Genomic DNA, 23,567 nt, shown 5'->3' on the forward strand with positions numbered 1-23,567 from the left:
AATGAATAATGTTATCACTATTTAATCTATAATTATGGTGTGTTGAGTCCTTTCATATCTCAGCAATACCGCCTTGATTTTATTCTGACGATTAAGTCACCGTAAGTGTTTTGAGAGCTCTTCTCAAAACAATCTTCTGAAATGAATAATTTTTAAAAATTACAAATAGAAGGTGTAACAAGTTCCCCTGGGGGTGCCACTTGAAACTGGGGTACCACTGAGCCAGTCAGATCCACTAGCCTGGACTCCCTTTCACACTGTGGTATTGTGATAAGTTGCCAAGCTCTCCAAGCTTGCTCTTTCACCAGTATACACACAGATAGGGACACACCCAGCTGCAGCTTTACACAGATGCTGCAATCAGCTCTGCATGGGAAGGCTCAGCTAAGGCATCTCCCAGTTGCTAAGGCACGCACTCCCCTCTGGAGTGTAAACCCGAACGTATACTGTCTTGTGCTGCACAGGAAACTGTGCAGCATAAGCTCATAAAATTCACTCACTCCCTCAATGTGGAGAGAGATATGCAACAGCTTTCTGCTCTAAATTATAATTTCCACACATTGGTTTTAGTTAAAACAAAAGCAAATTTATTAACTACAAAAGGATAGATTTTAAGTTGTTATACATGATAGCAAACAGATCAAAAGGAAATTACCTTAGTAAATAAACAAAACCGCAAACTGAGTTTAACAGACTAGATAGGTAGGATATGAATTAGCAAATTTCTCACCCTGAGTGATAAACAGGCTGGCAGATTCTTAAGGCACAAGCTGCCTAGGCTTTGCAGCTTGGGTTTTCCAGGTTTTCATACACAATCTAAGAATCCCTCTAGCCTGGACCATCACTTCCCATAGTTCAATCCTTGCCTCTCAGGTGTTTCCAGGTGTGGTGTTGTAAGGAGAGTGAGGTGCCATCATGATGTCATTGTCCCCCTTATATATCTTTTTCCCACTTGCTGGAAAGCTCTTTTGCTTTGACCTGGGTCAAACAGTTCCCATTGTGTAGTGCGATCTCAGAGAGGTTTCTATTGTACACAGTTCCTGGTAATCCTTGTGTTTGTTTCCCCAGTACACCGTTAATATTGTTTGGCCTTTTTACTGTTGTACCTGAAAGGCTGCTTGTGGGTGTTTGTAACCTCACAGCATGTTTCAGTAGCACATACATAGCCAGACTTCATAACGTCACATATGGTGGTAGCACATACAATCCAACGAGATATTACTGTCTTGCAGATCAGGACTTTTAGAATGGTACCTCACAAAGCATACTTTGTACAAAACATATCCTAATTGCACGATAATGGTGAATATTGAGGTGCCAGGATGTCACAGAAGGAAATCACAAATAAGTTAACAGATGTGTCATGCCACTAGAAGATATTAATTATCTTGTCCAACTAATTTACCCTACAAATTAGTTTTATCATGGCTTATGTATGGTGTTTACAGTAAAATAAAACTTTCCCTATTCAAAATTTTCTTTAGTTAGATGGTAGCTAGTACTAATTGAAATCCAGTGCTGCTGTAAATAACAGACTATCCTCCCTGTGGGGCTGTTCATTCTGCTGTTCAGACCAAGTCTATAATCATTTGTTTTGCTCTCACTAAAAGTCTTCCAGGTTTGTGGAGGAATTATAACTCTCTTGTGGTTGTGTAAGTCTTTGTATCACCTCAGAACAATACTGTCATTTTTGGAAAGGCACAGGAGATGAGGAAAACCATACCTGAAACTGAAATTGAAAATACAAGCTATTCCATTGCAGGAACATTTTACACAAAACTATAGAAGCGTTATTGTTCCGTTACCATAAATTCTAATCTCTCATCATATGAGAGAAGGTCATAGTTTAACAAAATGTGATTTATATATTGCTAGGTAAGTGTTAGTGGATCTACATGTGTATATATGTGCCAGTGTGTGAATCTTCTTTGAAAGCAAGTATTTTTCTTGGCTGGCCTTTTTCTTTTTTCTGTATAAGAATGCCACTAGAAAAATTAGAAATTGCTATTAATCTGCTTGGCTCATCTCTCCCTAAATTTCCATCTATTGAACTGTTTGTTTTCTTTGCAATCAAAAGTTCAGAATTTTTGCTTACACCGATAAATGTGAGTTGTTAAATTTAGGTCAGTAGACTAACGATGCATTATTGGGTTTGGTGCTGTGCTTCAAATGAGTAGGATTTAAATCACTGCCTTTTTGGCTGGGTAGAAATTTTCTTGAATCTCATTTATGCAAACTGAATTTAGAGGGTCAGTCTTTATTTTTCTCCCCCTCCCTCCCCCAAAAACAACCTTTTTTTGTCTTTGTTCAAGCAAAAGGGTGGGAGGGAAAATACCAAATAAATAGAAAACAATCATCATAATGCCTAGCTCTTAAAATTTTTCAACAAATATTTCTCTCAGCAATCAGAACCATAAGCCTTTTCATCTTCAAAGTAGTTGCAAACTTTTCATAATTGATTCCCACAATATCCTATTGAGAAAGCTAAGGAAATATTATCCCCCATCTTATAAATGGGAAACTGAGGCACGCCAATTAAGTGGCTTGCTTAATGTCTTGGAAGTTCCTGGATCCAAGTCCTGTGCTGAGACAGGTAAACCATGTTTTATGGAAGTCTATCTGTCTTGGTTTTTTCACATGTAAGATGACTGAAAGGTCTTAAGCTTCAATGTGTTGCACTTTTTTGCAGTTACAATTTGTTAAGCAATTTGTTTAAAATATAATTTGTTGTTGACTGAGGGCCTGATCCAAAGTCATTTTAAGTCACTGGAAAGATTCGCATTGACTTCAGTCACAAGTAGAGCAAAAATATGTAGAATCATTAAAACAGTATAGGCTCTACTTGATGCGTTGGAGGCAGAATGCACAGGAACCAAAAGATGACCCAAAACCTCAATTGCAGGACAGATAACCCTTGCTGGACAAAGTAAGGATACCCCTGTTCAACTTTTTGTCCAGATGTGAATGTTGGAACGCTAACCATTTATGATATACTGTTGCTGTATTGTTAGGAGGTAGGTCCATGTGACACAAGTATGTAGTTACCAGCAAAGTTTTAAGGTGTTAGCCAAACAATTCTGTGTATTTAGGAATAATGAACATCCCCATTTTTCATTTATAAATAACGTTAACCAAGTCTACAATCCTAGTATTTTAATAAACAAAACAATGGTAGCAAAGAGACAAGCTTTATATGCTTAAAGAGTTGGTATTTGTAAGTACTGCATTTTGTTAAAATTCCACACAAAAGCTTGTTCTGAAATGTAAAAATAAATCAGTTATATGGTATGTGGATGAAGTATGTTGTGTTTCAGTATTCCTGACTAGCAAACTACAAAAACAATTCAACAAGTTTATTTCTGGCAGTCTTTGGAAACTGGCATGTTTTTCTAAAGTTGTTTTTCCAAGTCTGTTTTCCCACTATTCCCACAGGGAATAGAGTAATAAGGGAAAATATGTATGGCCCTCCAAATGGCTTCAATTTTACTATCTCCATGAAGCCATGCTTACTGCTGATGTGGCAATTTGTGCATATTGCCCATTGTGCCCTGCACTGTGATTTATTGACTTTAACTGGGTTTGTTTGTTTGTTTGCTTTCAACAGGTTGTCTCCTGGTTCTGATGTCTATGTCACAGTTTCATCCATTGCTTTAGCAAGATCACAGCAGTGTCGCAACTCCCCCAGCAACCTACTGTCCTCAAGTGAGACTGGCTCTGGTGGGGGAACCTACAGACAAAAATCTATGCCAGAAGGGTAGGCACCAGGTTTTTTTTTTTTAGGTGCTGTTTGGTTGAGGTTTCCCTCTTCCATTTGGTGGCTAGAGTTATAAAATATATATGAGCTGTGCTTACTCTGCTGGTTTACAAACTATTCTTTACCTGCAGTTTCTAGAACAGTTTTTCTTTCCTTGCCCACTTTTGAAAAAAAAGTGAGGTTGAAGAGTCCTCTCACTTTTTCTCTCTCTGACAATACTCAGGCTAACATCTGCAGAGACCTTGAAGTATTTGAGTCTTCATTAAATACATCGGTTTCATGTTGCAAACTTCTTCACTTCACCTCACAGCTTCCGCTTCTTAAATGGTATCAGTAATGCACAATACTCAGACTGAATTCTTAGGCTTTTGACTTTGCAGCCTGCACTGCTTTTACAAGCAAGAAAGTGATACATTCATCTAAGATTTGTATAGTTTAGACATAAGGATATCAAGTGACTTATAGGGACTGTTCAAAATATCATTTATTTCACATATTAAAAGCTTCTCTGATTTCTGCCTGTCTCCTCCAACTTTATTGAAATCATGAAACTCCTTGGAATGACCCACTATTCATATTTGGGGAAAACTCATGGAGGAAGAAATTAAATATGTATCCTTTTCAGAGAACACTGAAAAGAAAAAATGAAGCAAACATTTTTAAGTAGGGAAAGAAAAATAACTGGCAACAATAGAACTACGTGCCTAAGAATATCCCTTACAGAGAAGAGGAAGGGAGAAAAACGGCTTAATAGTTCACACTGTGAAGCTTCTCTCTGGAGTCTCCTTAGGTAGTTTGACAGTCAGTGTGTAATCCTCTCCATGTTGGTGCTTATAAAGTTGAAATCTCTGCTCCTGTATTACAAAAATGGCAGTAGTGATGTAAATTCCATTGTCTGAAACTACCTAGCTAGACACTAGTATAACACCCTGTCCTATGCATGTTAGGGAAGTCTGCAGACAGGAGCCTCTGTCCTGTGCAGCATGGAAGCATGGAGCTTAGCAAGGTGTCAAGTGCTTTCTCTTGCTCAGAGCTCCCGAGGTGCCTTTGAGGTGGTCTTGCTCCAGCACAGATTAGGAAGTTTGCAGGAAAGATACCTTCCGCTGCAAATGTTAGGTGCTGTGTTCCTTCCCCTGTTGCAGAGCAGGTTCCCTCCTGCACACCAACACAAAGGCCCAGATTCAGAAAAGCATCCCTATTCAGGACAGATTAAGTACTGTTCTGAATAAGGATTGATTTATGCATGTCCCAAATCATCCCAAAGTGCACAGGAGTCCTTCCTTAGCCCATTTCACTGTACAAGTTAGTCATGCACACACCTATAGTGGATCCTTCCTTCTTTGCTGAGCATTTTACAAGTTCAGAAAACAAAACCACACTTGCATACTAAATTCACTGTTTTAAAAGATTAATAATTCTGTCAAATCAAACCAGTTATTCCAGTTCATTGGAATAATGAAAGACACAATGATAACAAGAAGTGGCACTGATCCTCAAAACAGGCAATTTCTTTGGCAAATTTACTTTTAAGGGCACGTTGACGTGGCTGTAGAAATTTTAGAAAAACTAGCAAGATTTTTTTTTTATGATGGGAAAAATACCATGCCACTCTGTCTCCTCCCCATTGTTCTCATGCTCGTAAAGGGCTGAACCATACTTGCTAAAGCTGTCCAAAAATTCATCTCTCGGTATAAAGACAAACCGTGACAAATTTCAGCCTGAAAGATGAAAGTTTCAGAATACGAGTAATTGAAAATAGAGAGTAGGATGGAAACTTTATCCAACAATTTTTATTGTAACAGTAACTGGTGATCCTACTATATTATTGGTCCTGATCATTCACCCATTAAAAACAATGGCAAAAGCCTCATTCTTCACTTCAGCAGTATCCAGATGGGGCTTGCTGTATATATTATAGATATGTTCCATGTGCACTTCTGTTTGTACTGTATGGTTTTTATGTATATGTATGAATGTTAATAGAATGTAAAAAAGGAGTATAAAACAATGAATGAATGTTTTTCTTTTTCTGGCTGTATGAAATAAACTATTTTCCTGTGTTCCTTTGGGAAATAAAGATGCATTTCTGCTGTTTTCATGAGGCCTGTAACAACTTTTATAATGTAAGTGGCATAAAAGATACCACTACAACCAGCACTAATTATTTCCTAGTTTAATTAGTAAGTTTTAAATGGCCTAGTTAATAAAAATAAAGAAAGAAACAAGTTTCTTGCATCTTAATTAGTAGGGGAATTATTAGACCTCACCAAGATTAACCAACAGTATTTTCATGGATCTCTGATGTCCTCTTTGATAAAAATACACCATAAAGTAAGCAAAGTATATTACATTGCACTTGATGATGAATATTGATATCAAGGATGTTAATTAGGAGAACATTATGTGAAGAATAAAATACTGATGCTGCACAATTTGATAAATGAATGTTTAGATCTTGACCTTCTCTTTTAAATACTAATTTCTAATTACTCCTTTTTTATATTTGGTAGTATGGACAGATGTTACCAATGTTTCAATAGTCACTTAGCTAATGTTTAGGGAAGTGAGCAGTTTGTTAAAAAAAAATATAAAACTCTAATGTAGCTTGTTAATATAGTAATACTTGTTTGAAAGTCTTTCACAATGTTTTTAATTTAGACAGTTCCCATTATCTCTTGGATTACGAGGTTAAATTCTGTATATCCCTTAAAGTTTATGGGATGTTGAAGGGAAGGGAAGGAAATTATAGGACAGAATGGAGACCTCCACACAGCATGACCTTGCACCTCTGGTGCGTGTGAGGTCACCCTGTGCGGAGGATGCCATTTTGCATGCAAGTGTACAGTTGCATGCCTCACTAAATATATGATGGCACGCCACTGGTTGGCAGGTTTCCATTTCAGTATTAGGTCACCTGGGAGGCCTATGTTTGGCAGGGCGGGATGTGTTTATTTTTATTTCAACTGTTACATTAAGTAGTTGGAACTGGGGAAATTCCATGATGTGAACTATTGTGAAGTGTACAAAGCTTATCTGCTGTTGCTGTTCATCTGTTTTAATGGTGGTTTTGTGTGGTTTTGTTTTTATTTTTTTATTTTAAATTCTGGATATGTTCATGAAATCCTTCAAGTAATGGTCTAATCCTGAGTAGAAGATCTGAATCTAATATTTAAACTGCAGTATTAAAATCATACAGCATGTTACATTTATAGATATTGATGGATAAAGGAGGATCCTGTGTATTCCACAATTGTTTAGCAGTGGAATTTGCCAGAATCCATCCTTTGCCTGTGTTTCAGAATCTAGGCTTTCATTTAAATAAAAAAGGGTTTTAGTTCTCTTGGCTGCTAATAGAACCCTACAAATATGTGCGGAGTGTAAAATTATTACCTTGTGTCTCCTTGAATCTGCAGACAACCTGAAACGATAGTTCGGAGATGGGAGTTGCTCCAGTACCTCTCAGAACAGTATCCCTTTATTCATTTCGAAATATAATACAAATTTCAATGTCAAATTAACTGTTTCACAGCTGATCATTTTAACATCCCATTAATGGATTCATCACACAAACTTTAACTATCTTCCACACCTCACATCTTTCCAGATGCCAAAAGCCCCAACTGTCCACTCTTAACTGCCAAAATCATTTGCTTCTGTGTTAGTTATGCATTTTCAGTACATTATCCTGCAGCATATTTGAAAATGAAAAATTTTGGGGCAGCATGAAAAAAATTTAATGTCATCTTAAATAAGATGGGGGAGATACTATGACTATTTTTCATTTTCATTTATAATTAAATGAAACTTCAATTTTTGTGTGTGATTTTCCTGAAGTTGTTACAGAATCTCCAATCTGCTCCACTGGAGTATCTTTGAATACGTAGGGTCTTGCCCCAGAATTTAGGTCAAGGTTGCTATGGTCCTTGACTACAATTGAAATTAAGTGGGAAACATAGTCACCTGTCTCTGTTCATTTTTAAGATCTCTTTACTCCTCTCCTCGCTATCTACTTTCCTTGCAGCTACTATGCAGATTAGTACCACATCCTGAATGCCTGGCCTTTTGTAAATGACCTCTTGTTTCTGTACCTTCTTGATATGCTTTTGAGTTGTTTTTTGCTGTGGATTTCTGCTTGTCAGATACTTGCTTATTGAGCAGACATATACAAGTATCACACCACAATTTGAATACGTTGTATTCAGTGTCTTAATGAATTTGATTGACAGATCTCATCATGATTTGACTTTCAATCAGGCCTGTGCTCTTTAGTCAGTCACAGTATGTCAACACTCCAGTAAAACACCTGCAACTGGCCTGTCTCAGCTGACTCGGGCTCAGGGGGCTTAGGCTGCAGAGCTATAAAATTGCAGTGTGGCTATTCCAACTTGGGCTGGAGCCTGGGCTCTGGGAATCTGCAGCCTGAGTCCAAACATCTACAGTCCAGTTTTATAGCTTTTCAGCCTGCACCCCACGAGTCTGAGCCAGCTGACATAGGCCAGCTGTGCGTGTTTATTGCAGTGTAGACATACCCTTAGGCACTTTTGAAAATCCCACCCAAAAATGTGTGTGTAAATTAAGGAAAAACAATGGCTTCAGATATTCATCTATCTCAGCCAAAGCTGATCCATCATCTCAAAGCCACAAGTTTAAAACTAACCCAAATCAGTCATTCACCATAAATTGCCAGGTAATGGCTATGCCATGGCCCATGTGGAATGCATTGGTGCTTTCAATCTAGTTATTAATGGACAAATGCCCACATCCCAAAAATCACAACTACTGTTGACACATAGTGATATGATGGTCACCTCAGCAGATAAGCCAAGGATATAATAGTCTATGAAGTCTGTAAAACCTCACAGCCCACTTTAATGGCAGTGTAGGGAAATTCATGCGGTCACTCCCCATGTTGTATTTGTGTGGCTAGATAGCACTTCATGGTCTAGGACTGCTGATTCAGCACCTTTAAAATACTTAATTTTTCAAAAGAGTCTAAGTGAGTTGGGGCCACAGTTCCACTGGTTTTCAGTAAAACTTGTAATCTTTAAATCACACCTTTATTGAATGAAATCAGCCTTTAAAAAGTTCTGCTTTGATATGAAATTGGTGCTTCAATAAAAAAGAATTCTAATTCAGCCTTTGGAGGTTTCATTAGCCCATCGGACTTTCTCATGACTGGTCATGTGACAAACCAGTCATGTGTTGGACCAACTTCTGTTGGTGGAAGGTACAAGCTTTCAAGCTGCACGGAGATCTTCCTCAGCTCTGTGTACCTTCTACCAATAGAACTTGGTGCAGTAAAAGCTATTACCTCCCCAACCTTGTCTCATATCCTGGGACCAACATGGCTACAGCAACACTGAAAACCAATCATTGTTAAACAACGGATTGCCCCCCCTAATTTTTCACTCATTTTTGGCTGAAGAATTAAAAATCTCATGTTGATGCCTATTGGTATGGGAAATTGCAAAAAACAAATTCAATTATGATATAAACATTCAGCTTTTTCCCAGGTGCCACTTGTTTGTGACAAATAGTTCTCTCATAACCAGTGCTTAATTTGTAATGAAAAAGGTGCTGGGGCTCAAGCAATTTTTTTACATTCATAACTGATGCAGCAAGCCCTGAGGTGCCGGGGCTATAAACAGCCAAGCCTAGAGGTGCCAGGGCTTAGCCTTGGCAAGACCTGGCACAAAGTAAGCACTGCTCAAAACTCAATGCTAGTCAACTGAAAAAGGTAAACCTACTGTTTACATTAGTAAAAACAACTAACACTTTTTGAACCTTCCAGAATACATCTTGCAACAAAATAATTTAGCATATTTTAAGAACAGAAAAAGTTCATCTGATTTAGCATGCTGACTGGTGATTTAGTACACAGTTAGGACCCATTTTTGGTTAAATAATTTTTTTAACTGAAACCAGCAGTTCTTGAACAGAGGTGCTCAGTAAATTAATGGTTTAATATATATACTGTGTATTTTATAAATAAGAGGTGGTAAGTGACCCCCAACAACTGAAAGGAAAAGTATTATAAATCCCACAAGCAGCTATGTTTCTGGATTTCTGGGTCAAGTTACTTGATATCATAACCGTTTTTCTGTAAGTGCTATTCTTCTACATGGGATTTAAGCATAATTAAAACTGTTGTCTACCTTTGTTTTGGGGACACTACAACAGGTTCGGAATGAGTCGTAGATCCCCTGCCTCCATTGACAGGCAGAACACGCAGACAGATACTGGTAGCAGCGGCAAATCCACACCAAGCTGGCAGAGGAGTGAGGATAGTATTGCTGACCAGATGGGTAGGTAATTAAGTTCTGCAGTAAGCAAATGGTGTTAACCACAAGGTGACTTTGGTAATATATTTCTCCATGCAGTGGGAGAAGCTTCTACACCACTGTATTTTCTCTTTGTGAATGTTACTCTCATTAATTAGAATGAATTATTAGATTTTAGATATACTTCCGTCTGTGTCTTTGAGACCTCTGAGTATCACCTGAGGAAGAACTGAAGTTATTCTGAGGCTAAACTTTCCATAATTCTCCCACTCTCTGGAACACCCTGTCCTTAAGAAGTGGTTGGATAGACATGGTTATTAGTTTGTCTTGTTGTTGAAGGCTTGTTTGACCTCACCTATTCTCCCCAGTGGTTTGGCTTAGTTTAATTTTCGCTTAGTTTATCTTAAGTGTTTGTAATGTTCCCTTTCAAATGGTGCTATATAAATGCAAATTGACTGATCATTGAAGCTATAAAAATCCCATGTGCAAAATGGAAAAAATGCAATTTAAGTTTAAATAGTGAAATAAATCTTTAGCTTGATTAGAATTGCCTTCCACCAGTGTATACATTTTCTTTGCATTTTGCAATTAAGTTGTCAGCTGAAGAAATATATTAACTACATAAAACAGCTGGGTACTGAAGATTTGCATTGTTAAGCCCTCATTTGGAGTATCAGTACATAGACCTTTTCCTTCTTTATATATCGCTATTGTGCACTAAGATGACATCTTGACACCAGTCGATACCAATGAGAGTCTGACATGGATACAAGTTTTGCCCTACAATAGCCAACCAGTTGCATTGTTGCAATATGACTAGTTTGGTCAAGGTTGCTATTTTTTTAAATTCCTCTGTTATAGGTTAGTAGGAGTTCAGGACATTTTAGGACCAAGGAATTGAAGCTATTCTTGGAAGTCCATATCTTTCCCAATCTTGTCTGCACATCAGACCTTCTTACTGCATTGTAGTTCACTATTATTCCTATATAAATGTGCTAGTCTTGAACACCGAATAAAGGATCCAGTGAATACAGCAGGCATTTGGGAAGTGCAGTGTGATTCTCAGGTTCCGAAAACATACTTTGTTTGAGTAAATTCAGAGCCTCAGTGAGCTGTGCCTTATTACTGAAGACATCTGTCATCCCCTCCTCCTTTCTCCTTTTAACATGGAAAACCTGTGATTATACTCATCTGTTATTCTCATTTTGACAGAATGATTTTCAATTGCATATGTTTTCATATTGTTGTGATGGTAACCACACATGTAAAACTGATCTCTTGTTCAGCATTACTTCTGCAGCTTCTCTGCTGTGTATTGGTGCTGGCATTGGATAGAGCTGCCAGCAAGTTCTGCTGTGGAATGTTAGATACTACAGTATTGGCTTAAAGAAAGTGAAAGGAGCTGTAAAAATTGTGTTTCTGGTGGGAAAGGTGGTTCCAAGATTCATCAAAAGCAAACCAAGAGGATACAGGGCTATTTCTCAGTATCTCTCTTGCGTAGTGTCCTGCATTCAGACAGTTCTGACTGTAAGCTGCCTCTCTGTCTAGAAGCTGTAATGGCAGTTCTGATGAGTCTATGTAGCAGTTTGGTTCACCACAAAATAAGTAGAATTCTTTAGCTTTAAGAAGGCAATATTAGGGTTTGTAAATAGGTAGGACATAAGGCATGGTAGATTCACACAAAGCTGTTTCTGCCTCACCCTAGACTTTAAAGAATTTCTGTCCATTGCACCTAATCACCATTTTGTCACTTTTACCAGAAGAGGACTCATTAGGGCTAGAATGATAATAATGCTCTAGATAAAGGTTGAGAGAGAGTAGCTATATTGAGGAAGTTTGGATAGCTCTCATCTGTACTTTGCCCAGTTTCAACTGGTTGACCAAGCTTGGAAACGCCTTATGCTACACTTGATGCAATTACTGTTTGTCTGTGGGTAGGAAGGTAACATGATAACTTCTGAATGCTGCATTCAATCAATTCCAAATTTTCAGGGAATGTTCTAGCCATCAGTAACCAAAACACTATTGATTTGGGGAAAAATTAGTGGTGGCAGAGTTTGGGGACCATGGTATGTGGGGAAGAGGGAAAACAGCCCCTGGCATGGGGGGAAGGTGGGAATGAGGGACAGGTAGGGCCTCTGGCATAGGAGGAAGGGGGAATGATGAACATGGAAGGAAGTGGGAATGGGGATGCAACCTAGTATAGGGGGAAGGGTAAATGGGGGGCAGACAGACTCGCCTTCAGGGAGAAGAGATGAAGGGAATGGGGGCAAACACAGAGCCACTGCCATGGGGGAGAATAGGGGACCCTGAAATGGAGGCAGGGAGGAAGGGGGGCACACAGAACTCCTGGTGGAAGAAAAGGTTGAAAGAACCTAGTATGGGGGAAGGAGGAGACACAGCTGTGCGGGAAGGGCAGTACCCAGAGCCTTTGGAATGGGGTAAGTGGGAAATGGGGAGCGCACACAGCCGTGGGGAAAATGGAGGCTGTGGGGGAAGTGGGAACGGGGGTGCACACAAGAGTTGCCAGCATGGTGGGGGAGAATTGGGAACCTTGGTATGGGAGGAGAGATAATGGGGGGGTCACACAGAACCGTTGGCAGCAGGGGAGAATGGGTGACATTTCAAGGGAATCCCTGAGACAGTGCGGGATAGGAGGGTGGAATGTAGGGAGCTCGTGAGGAGGGATTCAAGGAGCCCTTGGGAAGTGTGATAAACTCAGCCTAGATTCATAGATACTAAGGTCAGAAGGGACCATTATGATAATCTAGTCTGACCTCCTGCACAACGCAGGCCACAGAATTTCACCCATCCACCCTGCGAAAAACCTCTCACCTATGTCTGAGCTATTGAAGTCCTCAAATCATGGTTTAAAGACTTCAAGGAGCAGAGAATCCTCCAGCAAGTGACCCCATGCTACAGAGGAAGGCGAAAAACCTCCAGGGCCTCTTCCAATCTGCCCTGGAGGAAAATTCCTTCCCGACCCCAAATATGGCCTACAAAAACTATGAAGTGTGTGACCCTCTAGTACTCTAAGTTCCTTGGTTTTTGTAAGCACAAATTTCTCTTAAATGTTGCATTTTAAGAATGCAGAGTATTCAGTATCTCTAGAAGGTCCATGTGAAGAACTGTCACCAAGACCCATCCACTTTTAGCTCTTTGAAAGCAAGTATATACTGCTGGGGAACTTTCCATGCAAGACCTCTATATTCTATAGCGACCTCTCAGAAAAGAATTAACTACTTTTTTTATTCAAACACCTCCTTATCCACTTACCTTAAATTGATATAAGGCACACTTAAACCAAGTACGAGTGTCCGCACAAGGTGATTGCCCACATTTAATTAATTCCATTTCTAAATTGTTTTAGTTAAATTGGTACAACTTTCTCATGTAGACAAGGCCAAATATATGCTGTTCCTTCACGTCATTGCAGAACTGTATTCCACTCAAGAGTGTATGCGCCCAATGCACTGAAGCCAGAAATTTCGCTTACCAGTCCCTGTTGGGGCAGCACTTGCGCCCTGTGGCCCTCATAGCCTCTTCCATGCCTATATCAGGGTGACACTATTCTGACCCCCCTCAGTTCCTTCTCACTGCCCGTGGCTTGAGTTGGAGCTTGCCATGTGGATTTTACCTGTCAGTTTCTGACAACAACAGTGTGATTGTCTGTAAATTGTTAATTAGCAGTACCCTTGTAGTCAGTTTAGGAATTAGTTCTGTTTATAGTGTTATATGGTGGTATGCCCTCACCAGGATTTAAGCTCCATCCTTTTTGTGGGGTGGCATTTCCAAATAACAATCCCCATACATGTTGTTTGTTGTGTTTTAGGAGAGAGAGACAATAAAGAGTGCTCCATTTGCTATTCCTTTAAGAAAAGCACTCAAGTTGCCTTGGACTTGTGTTTAAAACAGCACCTCCTGGAACAAGCCATGAAGCCAGACTTAGCCCTGGGGCCCCCTGCAGATCACCAGGGCCATCAGTCTTCAGACCTGGTGTGGACCCTGGATAGGCCACCAGATTCAGACTCTTCTCAGAGAAAAAGGGACCAGTCCCCTTCATCTGCTCCCCTGAGGAAGAGAACTCATAAAACTAATCAGAGCCACTCCCAGGCTCAAAGAGACTCTTCCTCCTCTTCAAAGAGGAATGTGGCATACTGCCATGTCTCAGTGAAGAGGGCTTCTTGGCTGCAGAACTCAGGCATTGCTGTGTACATAAAAAAGAGCATAGAAGACATACCATTTGATGGACAGTCTTTGTTTTCTGAAAAGACACATGAGAAGTTACATTTTTTTAAGAATTCCAGGCTATGTTATGGTTTCTCTCAGGGTATCCTCAAGCTTAAGTTGTACCATGCCAAATTGATTCTTATTGCACCAGGTTGGCCAAGACAGTATTCGTTCTTTGACCTAAGTCTGTCTGTTCAAACTCCCGGATCTCGTGTTTATCTTCCCAACCTAGTGACTCAACACCCTGGCCAGGTTGCACATCTGGCACTGAGCAGTGTTGCACTTCACAGCGTGGATGGCTAGGGAGAATTAAGATCAATGTTCAGAAGCAGTTAGGAGAGTTCTAATCATCTACTAGTACTACCTGTTTGGCCAAGTGAAAACATTTTCCGGTTTTGTCAATGAGAGAATGTTAACTTGTGTTCAGGAGATTTGGATTACTTATTACATTTGAAGTCCTCGGATCTGGCTCTTATCTTGTTGAGGGGACACTTGGCAATGATCTTGGCATTCCATCCTCCAATCCAAGGGAGATCAGTTTTCTCAAACTTCATGGTAGTGAGATTTCTGAAAGGCACTGTCCACCTGTTTCCACATGTAAAGGAAACAGTCCCATTGTGGGACCTCTGTACTGTACTGGCCGCCCTCATGGGTCCTCCATTTGGGTTATTGGCATCATGCTTCTTGTCTCTATATCTTCTGCAAAAAGAGTAAGCAAACTGCAAGCCCTTACGGCATGGCCTCTATATACACTGTACTTCAAAGACAAAGTGTCCTTGAGGCCACATCCAAAGTTTTTGTCCAAAATAGTTTTGCAGTTTCACCTTAACCACGCTATTTACTTACCTGTATTCTTTCCTAAGACACACTCGAATGCAGATGAACAGCAGCTTCATACGTTAGATATGAGATGGTGCCTGACATTCTGTCTGGAAAGAATTAAATCATTTTATTTATTACCACCTCAGCTCTTTGTCTCTTGTGTGGATCAGATGAAAGGTCGGCCAGTATCTGTGCAGACGATTTCTAGATTGATAACTTCCTGCATTACCATAGCTTATGGAGTAGCTCAGACCATACCCCTACAGTCTTTACGGGCTCATTCAACAAGGGCTCAAGCCTCGTTGATTGCATTTTTCAGTGATATTTCAATCTTGGACATTTGCAGAGCTGCTACATGGTTTTCTGTACATTCTTTTGCCAAACCTTATGTGATTACCACAGCATCTAGGTCAGATGGGAAAGGAAGTCAGTTGGGAAGGCAGTTCTGCAGTCATTGTTTAAGAAGACTCCAAGCCCTATCTCCTACCAGTATTGTTTGAGAATCATCGCAGTGGAATACGTGTCTGCAACCAGTTGGGGAAAAAAATGGTTACTTACCTGTACTATAACTTGTTCTTCAAGATGTGGGTGCAGATACGTATTCCATGGCCCATCCTTTGTCCTAGTCTTGGATTCTGGTGCAAAGGAACTGAGGGTGATTGGGGCGGTGCTGCCCTTATTTAGCTATGGGAGGGGCTATGAGGACCAGAGGGCATGAACATTGCCCTGATGGGTACTACTAAGCAAAGTTCTCTTGCTTCGATGGGCTGGGCACAGGTGCACCTGAGTGGAATACACATCTGCACCCACATCTCGAAAAACAAGTTACGCTACAGGTCAGTAACCGGATTTTCATGGAGTACAGTCAAAACCATTGAGTGGCATGGAAATAGTATGCCAGATGATATTGCTATTTAGGACTAGACAATAGATTCTTTTAAAAATATCTGTTTGTTTTCGATGGTTTGATGAGAAATACTTGGGGTACTTCTATAAGATATGGTTGAAGTTCAAAGGGGAAATAAATGTGTATAGTTAAGTGATCACTGTAACTTGTCTGTTCTGCCTTGCTGACAGTACAACTAAACAGGGATGGACCTCAAGCTTTCTAATTTATTCTCCTCTGGCCATGTGAACAAAGAGACATTCATTTTTACGATATGCCAGCACTTGGTTTAATATCCTGGCCCCATCCTCTTGGACACTTGAGGCACAGTCCTCACCTGATGTAAATATTCATGGCTCCATTGACTTCAGTGGAGCTGTACTGATTTACTACAGGTGTGGATTTGGCACTTGTTTTACAAACGGTTTGTATACCATACATTCTGTATTTTGAAATAAATTTATGACTGACTGTCCAAAGGTTTTGGTTAATGACAGCAGTGGGGAAAATCAAACTGTAACATCAGATTTCAAGTTTTCTTAATTTGTCTCACATGCCCCTACAGTGCATATACTGTGTAAGTGCAATGTTGCTTGCTGTGTTGCAGAACCCACATGCCATCTCCCAGCTGTATCAAAAGTACTGCCATCCTTCAGAGACAGCCCCAGTGGAAGACTGATGAGGCAGGATCCTGTCGTTCACTTGTCTCCAAATAAGCAGGGTCATGTAAGTTAACTTATTAAAAATTATTTTTAAATGTTTGACTCTGTTTCTGCCCAAAAGGTCTGGGTGCCGTTCAAAGGCAAAGTATCTTTCAAAAACATAGTTATAAAATCAGCAAAAAAACATACTTCTCTGTTAGAATATAGAGGAGTCAGCAAAGCAGATCTGCTGCCTTTTCAGTATTCCAGAAGCTAAGCACGGCTTTAATAGCAAATTTCTTAGCAGAAACATTTTACTGCCAATTGAACAGTAGGTTTTTGGTCTGGTGCCTGGTGATAAGTGGAGTATTTGTGGGAACTCTGATTATTCCCAAAGGAAGTATCCTTTGTAAATCCCCATAGCTAGTCCCAGGCCACAGATGCAAGACTTGGGCAATTTATCAAAAATGCTTCATATGGCAGTGTTTAGAAGCTTGGCGCAGCAGTCCATACACATACGTTGAAATATAAATATAAATAGCATTTCTCTTGCCTCTACACTTGTTTTTGTTTTCATTTTTCTTTCTTTATCTAGTCTCTCTCATTTATTTCCTTTAAATGTGATCATAACTTTTTCCTTAGTTGGAAAGGTTCTTACATAATAGCTGCTGGTCCTGCCTGAAGGAGTTTTTCTTATCTTTATATACATGTTCAATCGCTGAATAGAAAACTATATCCTTCTGACCCTATAGAACTGGGTAGGAACACCCTTTGGAACTTGTCATACATACATCTGTCTGTGAAGCATGCAGCATTCCCAGTAATTCATTTCAGTGTTTATTTGCAAAGGAGATTGCTGCTGAGGAAGCAGTGAGCTTCCTAGTAAAGGGGGATCTGAGTAGCCAGAGATGCCCATTCTGTCCTTTCTCAAACTTTTGGGTAAGTAATCAGATTATTAAAATAACACATGCTTCAGTTGTGGATTGATGGATTCTCGTGTTCTAACCACCTTAAGATTAGCATCTGTGCTGTCCTTAATTATAAGCACTGTTGAAGAATTGGGCACTTTTCTATGGTATTGCAGTTGCGATTGAGTATCACAAGTTTAAACGTGAATGGTCATTTTTACTTGTGAGCGGGCTTAGTACAGGTGACTAAATTTTAAAGTAAATGGTGTAAAAATATCGTGGGGCAAATTAGACTTCCTCTGATAAATTAAGGCATGACCGCCCAAAGTCATACCAAGCTTTTAAAATGGGCATTAAACTGATGGCCTGAGTTATGTCTGCGAATTTTAGACTTTCTAAGGCCCCTCAGACATGTGTAAAAGTAGAGCTTCCATAGTGCAGTTGTGCCTTCTTTGTCTTGTCTTCATTGTGATCATTCTGAATTAAAGTCATGAACATTTTTTGTAGTCTGACAGCCACTACTCCAGCCACTCCAGCAGCAATACTCTCTCCAGCAATGCCTCCAGTGCCCATAGTGATGAGAAATGGTACGACAGTGGCGATCGCACTGAGTCAGAGCTGAACAGCTACAACTACCTTCAAGGGACTTCAGCTGATAGTGGCATAGATACCACCTCCTACGGCCCCAGCCATGGCAGCACAGCTTCTCTGGGAACCTCAGCAACGTCTCCTCGATCAGGGCTTGCAAAGGAGAAAGTGACACCACTGTGGCATAGTTCCAGTGAAGTAGTCTCCATCGCAGACAGGACTTTAGAAAAAGAAAGCCATGTTGTAGACCGGAAGACGGAGTCTTCACTAAGCCTGGATATTCACACCAAGAGTCAACCAGCCTCCAATCCTTTAACAAGAGAGAACAGTGCTTATAGTCTTAGTGATGCCGTTTCCCACACAAGGTAATTTTCTCTCAAGTCATGACTGATGCCCCTTCCACCTTCACTTTCTCTCTCTCCTTAACATATCGGAGATGAGAAGTGAGTGTTAAGGGAAAATTGTGTGCCTGTTTTGGCTACCCCAGAGGTTTGAAAGATCCCACTGTGTAAGGTGTTTGACAGTGGACACTGCATGTGGTATTTGTATCTCCCACTGGTGGGTCCAGTCAGTCTAAGGAGTGTGTGAATATTTGTGATAGCAGGAACATGCTCCACTCTACCACTGTTACACATGATGTAAGATTTTAGTATGATAGGTGTATTATAGGGAACATCGTGCAAGCATTGCTTTTCAAATCATTGTCAACAAGGGGATAAATAAATTTAACAATGCCCATTTGATTTTGAAATTTTTGTTTCTTTTTTTTCAAGTGGTGGTTGTTTCATACAGGAAAATATAGCTATACATTTGCTTCCTCTGTCCACGCCCCCCAATTTTTTTGTTTAGAAACTTGGGAGGTAGTGCCATCTAATATATGCAGTAAGGGACAAGGAAATGAGGAGACCTTGATTCTTAGTACCCACTCTGCTACTGACTGTGTGTGTGACATAGGACAGGCGCTTTACCTTTTTGTCTCAGTTTCTCCATTTGTAAAATGAAGATAATGAACATCTTTGTAAAGTGCTTTGAGTTCCTTAGATGAAAGGCCCTCATTTACAAATGAATCATAAAAATTAGAGGTGAAAAAAAATTCAGATCTTCTAGCTTAATTCCCAAAATACTAAATATAATTATTTTTAAAATGTTATTAATCATTGTAAGAAGAAAAATGCATCTGTGCTATAGTACTAAGCAAAAAACCTAAATCTGCAAGGGAAAGCATTTCTCATTTTTTTTTTCCTTCCTGGTTTTAGGCAGGCAGTTGCATTTATTATTATTTGTATTAATTTCTTTGTATTTTTAAGAGACAGCTAAGATATCTAGTGGGCTGGAGGGTAGAAAATATGATGCTAACAGTTCTTCAGTCTGACAGTTCTGTTACAGGAGAAATGAGATGAGGCAAAGCTGGAGATTTACCATCCAGTTTAACAGCTTCTGATACTGTAGCTGGAAGTTGGGGTTGCCACAGAGTCTGTAATGCAGTGAATGATTTCCTTGCACTCAGTGTCATGATAATTTGAGTTAGGGATTTTATTAATGGGGTTCCATACTATTCTGTCTGTGTTCTAGGGGCATTGTAGGCATTAAGTGCCTCCTTATGTTAAGCATAACACTGATTTTTTACACTGATTTTTTTACCTGACATATATAACTTTTATTTTAAGACAATGCTGGAAAGTTGCCAGCAACATTTTTGTTTAGAATAAATTTTTCAGAAAGGAGAAAAAGGGCCATGGTAAATCCCTGGGTTACAGTAAGTACTAAAAGCTACACTGTGAAGATATTCTTAAACGTGTTTGGGCTGTTGAGGTTCTAGAATTCTCTCCTCCATGCAGCAAATAGTGTCAATAGAAAAGTGGAAATAAAAAAGTGGCAGAGAATGAAAAGAAAAAAGGAAACTTGATATCATGAAATATAAGGGGGATACAAACTGATACCAACTGATAGTAGGGTTAGCCTGTCAAACCATCTCATTAATTCGCTGTTCTATAGCAATATGTCTCCAAACATGACATTTTTCTATGGTTTATTTGGTTTAACCCAATTCTCATTTCTCTAGTTACACTTAAATTGTTTATTCCTGTAAATATTTTTTCAGAATGGAGTTGAATTTTCTTGATAAACTACTCTGGTTTTACACAAAATATAACAGTCTTGTTTTGCTTTATTTGAAAACAAACAAAAGTACAGTTCTTTACACAGAGAAATGATATAGTAATCTATAGAACAGAATTGAGGCACCCTAGTTTGGAAATATGGTCATACAGTACCTTGCAAAATTAATGCACAATATTTGGTCTGTTAGCCATGGAGAAAAGACAGGCTACCTTGTATTCCCTCATTATTATTTTATAATTTTTGAACATTTAAAAATGTATTCAGTGCATCAAAACAAAGTAAAAGAGCCTGCACTCTTGATTAGACATGACACTGTAAGTGAGGGTTACTAACAGGTCAGGAAGGAGAGAGGAAAGTCAAGAGTGACAATAAGAACATGCTGTTACTCAATAAGGCATGTACACATTTTGATGGTTACACACACACACCTTTTTTTTTTTTTTTTTTTTAGCCTCCCCTTCACTTCTTGTAGACTTACCTTGTGCCTGAAGTCCTAAAATACTTTTGGTATGATCTATAAAGGCAACCGTTCTGAGCTGGAGGAAGAGGAACTTAGTTTGGTGACAAAATGAACAGAGTTGCAGAAAATAAAATAACTGCAAATTAGGGTGTTTGTGCATTTAGAAGACAGGAACAGTAATTAGTGTGCAGATCATTTGGCAGAGCATAAAAGAACTTGTACCTGAGAATTGGTGGCAAAATGTAAATTATAGTGATTACATTTTGCAGCAGTATTTCTGGCTGGGCTTTATTTTCCTTCTCCACCCCCATTCCCAAAATCTCTATTGATTATGCAGGTTTCTCATGGCGTCCCAGGAGGACTGCATTAATGTAGGGCGGTAATTACACAGAATCAGTATATCTGAACATCATTAACAGAAACCATATGCACTGATAGTTTGAATTTCATAAAATAAAAAAGGAAACATATTAATTGTCAGACTTTCATTTGCTCCCTAGCTAAATGGTCTCTTGTGGTCTTCACTATCAAAACTAAAAACAAAATCCCTGATATTTCCATCCAGATGTGGTATTAAATTGCTTTTTAAAAAGTTGTATTTAATGATTGGACAATATTTTGCTGAGTAGATGAGTAGAATCTAGGATTCTTTTATGGGTGTTGGAGGAAAAGATATTTTTTTATTCTTTCCTGTTACCACGCTCAAGTTCAGTGTAAAAACAACCTTTTCTCAAGCCTGAGGGTTGTACTCTGCTCCCTTCAGAGACAATCAAACTGTTCAGATTGCCAGCTTGAACAATGTGAATCCCCTGCTTTCTTCCCAGGAATGGAATGTGCTGCCTCTACAGTGCTTCCAGCCCCTTCTGGCCCATGTAGACAGTACCCAAACTTGTGTCCCAAGCCTTCAGGTTCTGTTCAGGAAAACACCTTTACTTGTGCAGTGCCCCACTGACTTCAGAGTGTTTGCACTGTTATTCAACAACTTGTGGATTGGGGGCTTTTGATCCCCGGGTGTCAACAGCACAGTATGCTGCCACTAAAGTACCAGGTTAATCCCTAGAATGTTCATGTTGTAAAACTGAGCACCTCCAAAAATATTTAAAACTTGTATCTAAACAAGGACAAGTGGGGAGCAATGTAATATATATATAAACCAAGGACATCAAAAAATAAAAATTGTTGTGAGCTAACTTTTCTACCTCTCTGCCACCCCACTGTTCCTTGCATATTTCATGTGTTTGTTTACTATACCCTCTTCAGTGAAACATCTTGATAACAATAGGTATAAATAAACACATGGAATGTATTTGGAAATTTATTTACAAGGCCTCTCTTCCCTCCTCATTGATACTACTTCCTCTATAACTCTCCATTAACACTAACAATTCTGAAAAATAATGGGAATATTAATATTCCTACACAAAGGAAAAACCTCCAGTTCTCAAATGCACACTCCTTCTGAACTATAAAATATTTTAAAAACAAAACAGTCCCATACAATTTTCTTTTAAGATGCGCATCCCAGCTGAGCACTTGATACTTTAACTTGATAATGGAGATATCTCATAGATGGACTATGTTTCTCTCCCCCCACCCCCCAGCCCCACCCCCCAAAAAAAGGGCAAGCAACTTCTGAATTTCTTTCCTTACTTCTGCTCGGTTTCCTTAGCAGAAGTGATATTTGTGCAGGTCATAAGTGGACAAAATTTGTGACATGCAATTTCAGGTGGACTGTGCTTTGACCTGCTAAGGGCAAGTTGTTCCCAGTTTTTTTCAATCTGGAGTTTACTGGCAGATAACTGGAAGAAATTATGATTGTCAGCTGTATTTTGTGGCCTGAACAGATTTAAAAAGAAAGTTTTTTGAATGGGAGCAGAACTGGAAATCAGGAGAACTGAGATTTTTCACACTAATTTGTGACCTTGGCAAATCATTTCTTATCTCTGACTCAGTTTCATTATCTGCTATTTAAAAAAAAAGGAATAACAATACCTTCTTTTGCAAAGGCCTTGAGATTTACAATTGAAAAGTGATATATAATATCAAATGTTCAGTATTATTATGAACGGTGTAGACAATAGGTTACCATAACTGATGCCTTAAATATCTTCTGTCATTGTTTCAGTAACAAATTATACAATGCACCTTCACATGACAGGATCACTGGAGAACTTGCTATCAGACTAAAAATTTAGGGTTCATTCAGCTAGTAGTTAATTCAACCATCCATTTAATTTTTATTTCAGTCAGAAAACACCACTTTATACCAGAAACCTCATCTGTTTCAAATGCTAGAATTACTCTCTCACACACATACACACCCAGTGCTCCAGTTATGGAGAAGACAATGCACAAAAGTAAGGTAGAAAATTGTGTGTCAACGTCCTTAAAATATATGATGGCATTCCAGCACCGAATCTATACCTGAAGTTTTGCTGTAGTTACAGATGCCTCCACCTTTTTAAAGCATAACATAATATATAGTCTTCTTAAAATTTTATGTTCTGATTCCTTCTTAGACAGCATCTAACTTTCATATCAACATATAAATGAAAACTAGTTTTATCCAGGACTCTCTTCCTGTGATGCAAACCAGCTGGAATGAGGCACTCTGTTTCTCTACATTCTTTGCCTAGACACATTATGTCAGGAATTAGAGATATTAAAAGACAATCCATTCAATTTCAGTTAAGGCCCAGTCTGCTGGACAGCAAATTAATTGCCTAGCCATTTTTCTTCTTTTTAATGAAACTGCTCTCGCAGATTTGCTATTTATACAGAGTGATATAAATAAGAAAATAACCTATTTAACCACTTCTTTCCCCAGTGTTACTTGCTCCCTTGTGCAACTGCCTTGAAATGACTAGGGAAAACTA

The 23,567-nt window shown here is 39.2% G+C and overlaps 1 protein-coding gene across 26 annotated transcripts in view; it reads left to right on the forward strand.

Moving 5' to 3' along the window:
* The window catches only part of SIPA1L1 (signal induced proliferation associated 1 like 1), a 376,811-nt gene that overhangs the window by 336,837 nt on the left and 16,407 nt on the right, over positions 1-23,567 (forward strand). For 14 of the 26 annotated variants that reach the window (XM_043548055.1, XM_043548062.1, XM_043548061.1 and 11 more), the window contains 4 exons: positions 3,605-3,754; positions 9,935-10,059; positions 16,581-16,699; positions 18,030-18,475. In XM_043548055.1, the coding sequence (XP_043403990.1) occupies positions 3,605-3,754; positions 9,935-10,059; positions 16,581-16,699; positions 18,030-18,475 (840 nt within the window). Of the gene's footprint in view, positions 1-3,604; positions 3,755-7,167; positions 7,222-9,934; positions 10,060-16,580; positions 16,700-18,029; positions 18,476-23,567 lie in introns of all 26 variants that reach the window. The other 12 variants (XM_043548047.1, XM_043548048.1, XM_043548043.1 and 9 more) reach the window with 2 other exon arrangements.

The sequence above is a fragment of the Chelonia mydas genome, chromosome 6 (assembly GCF_015237465.2).
Source record: "Chelonia mydas isolate rCheMyd1 chromosome 6, rCheMyd1.pri.v2, whole genome shotgun sequence".
Taxonomy (NCBI): Eukaryota; Metazoa; Chordata; order Testudines; family Cheloniidae; genus Chelonia; species Chelonia mydas.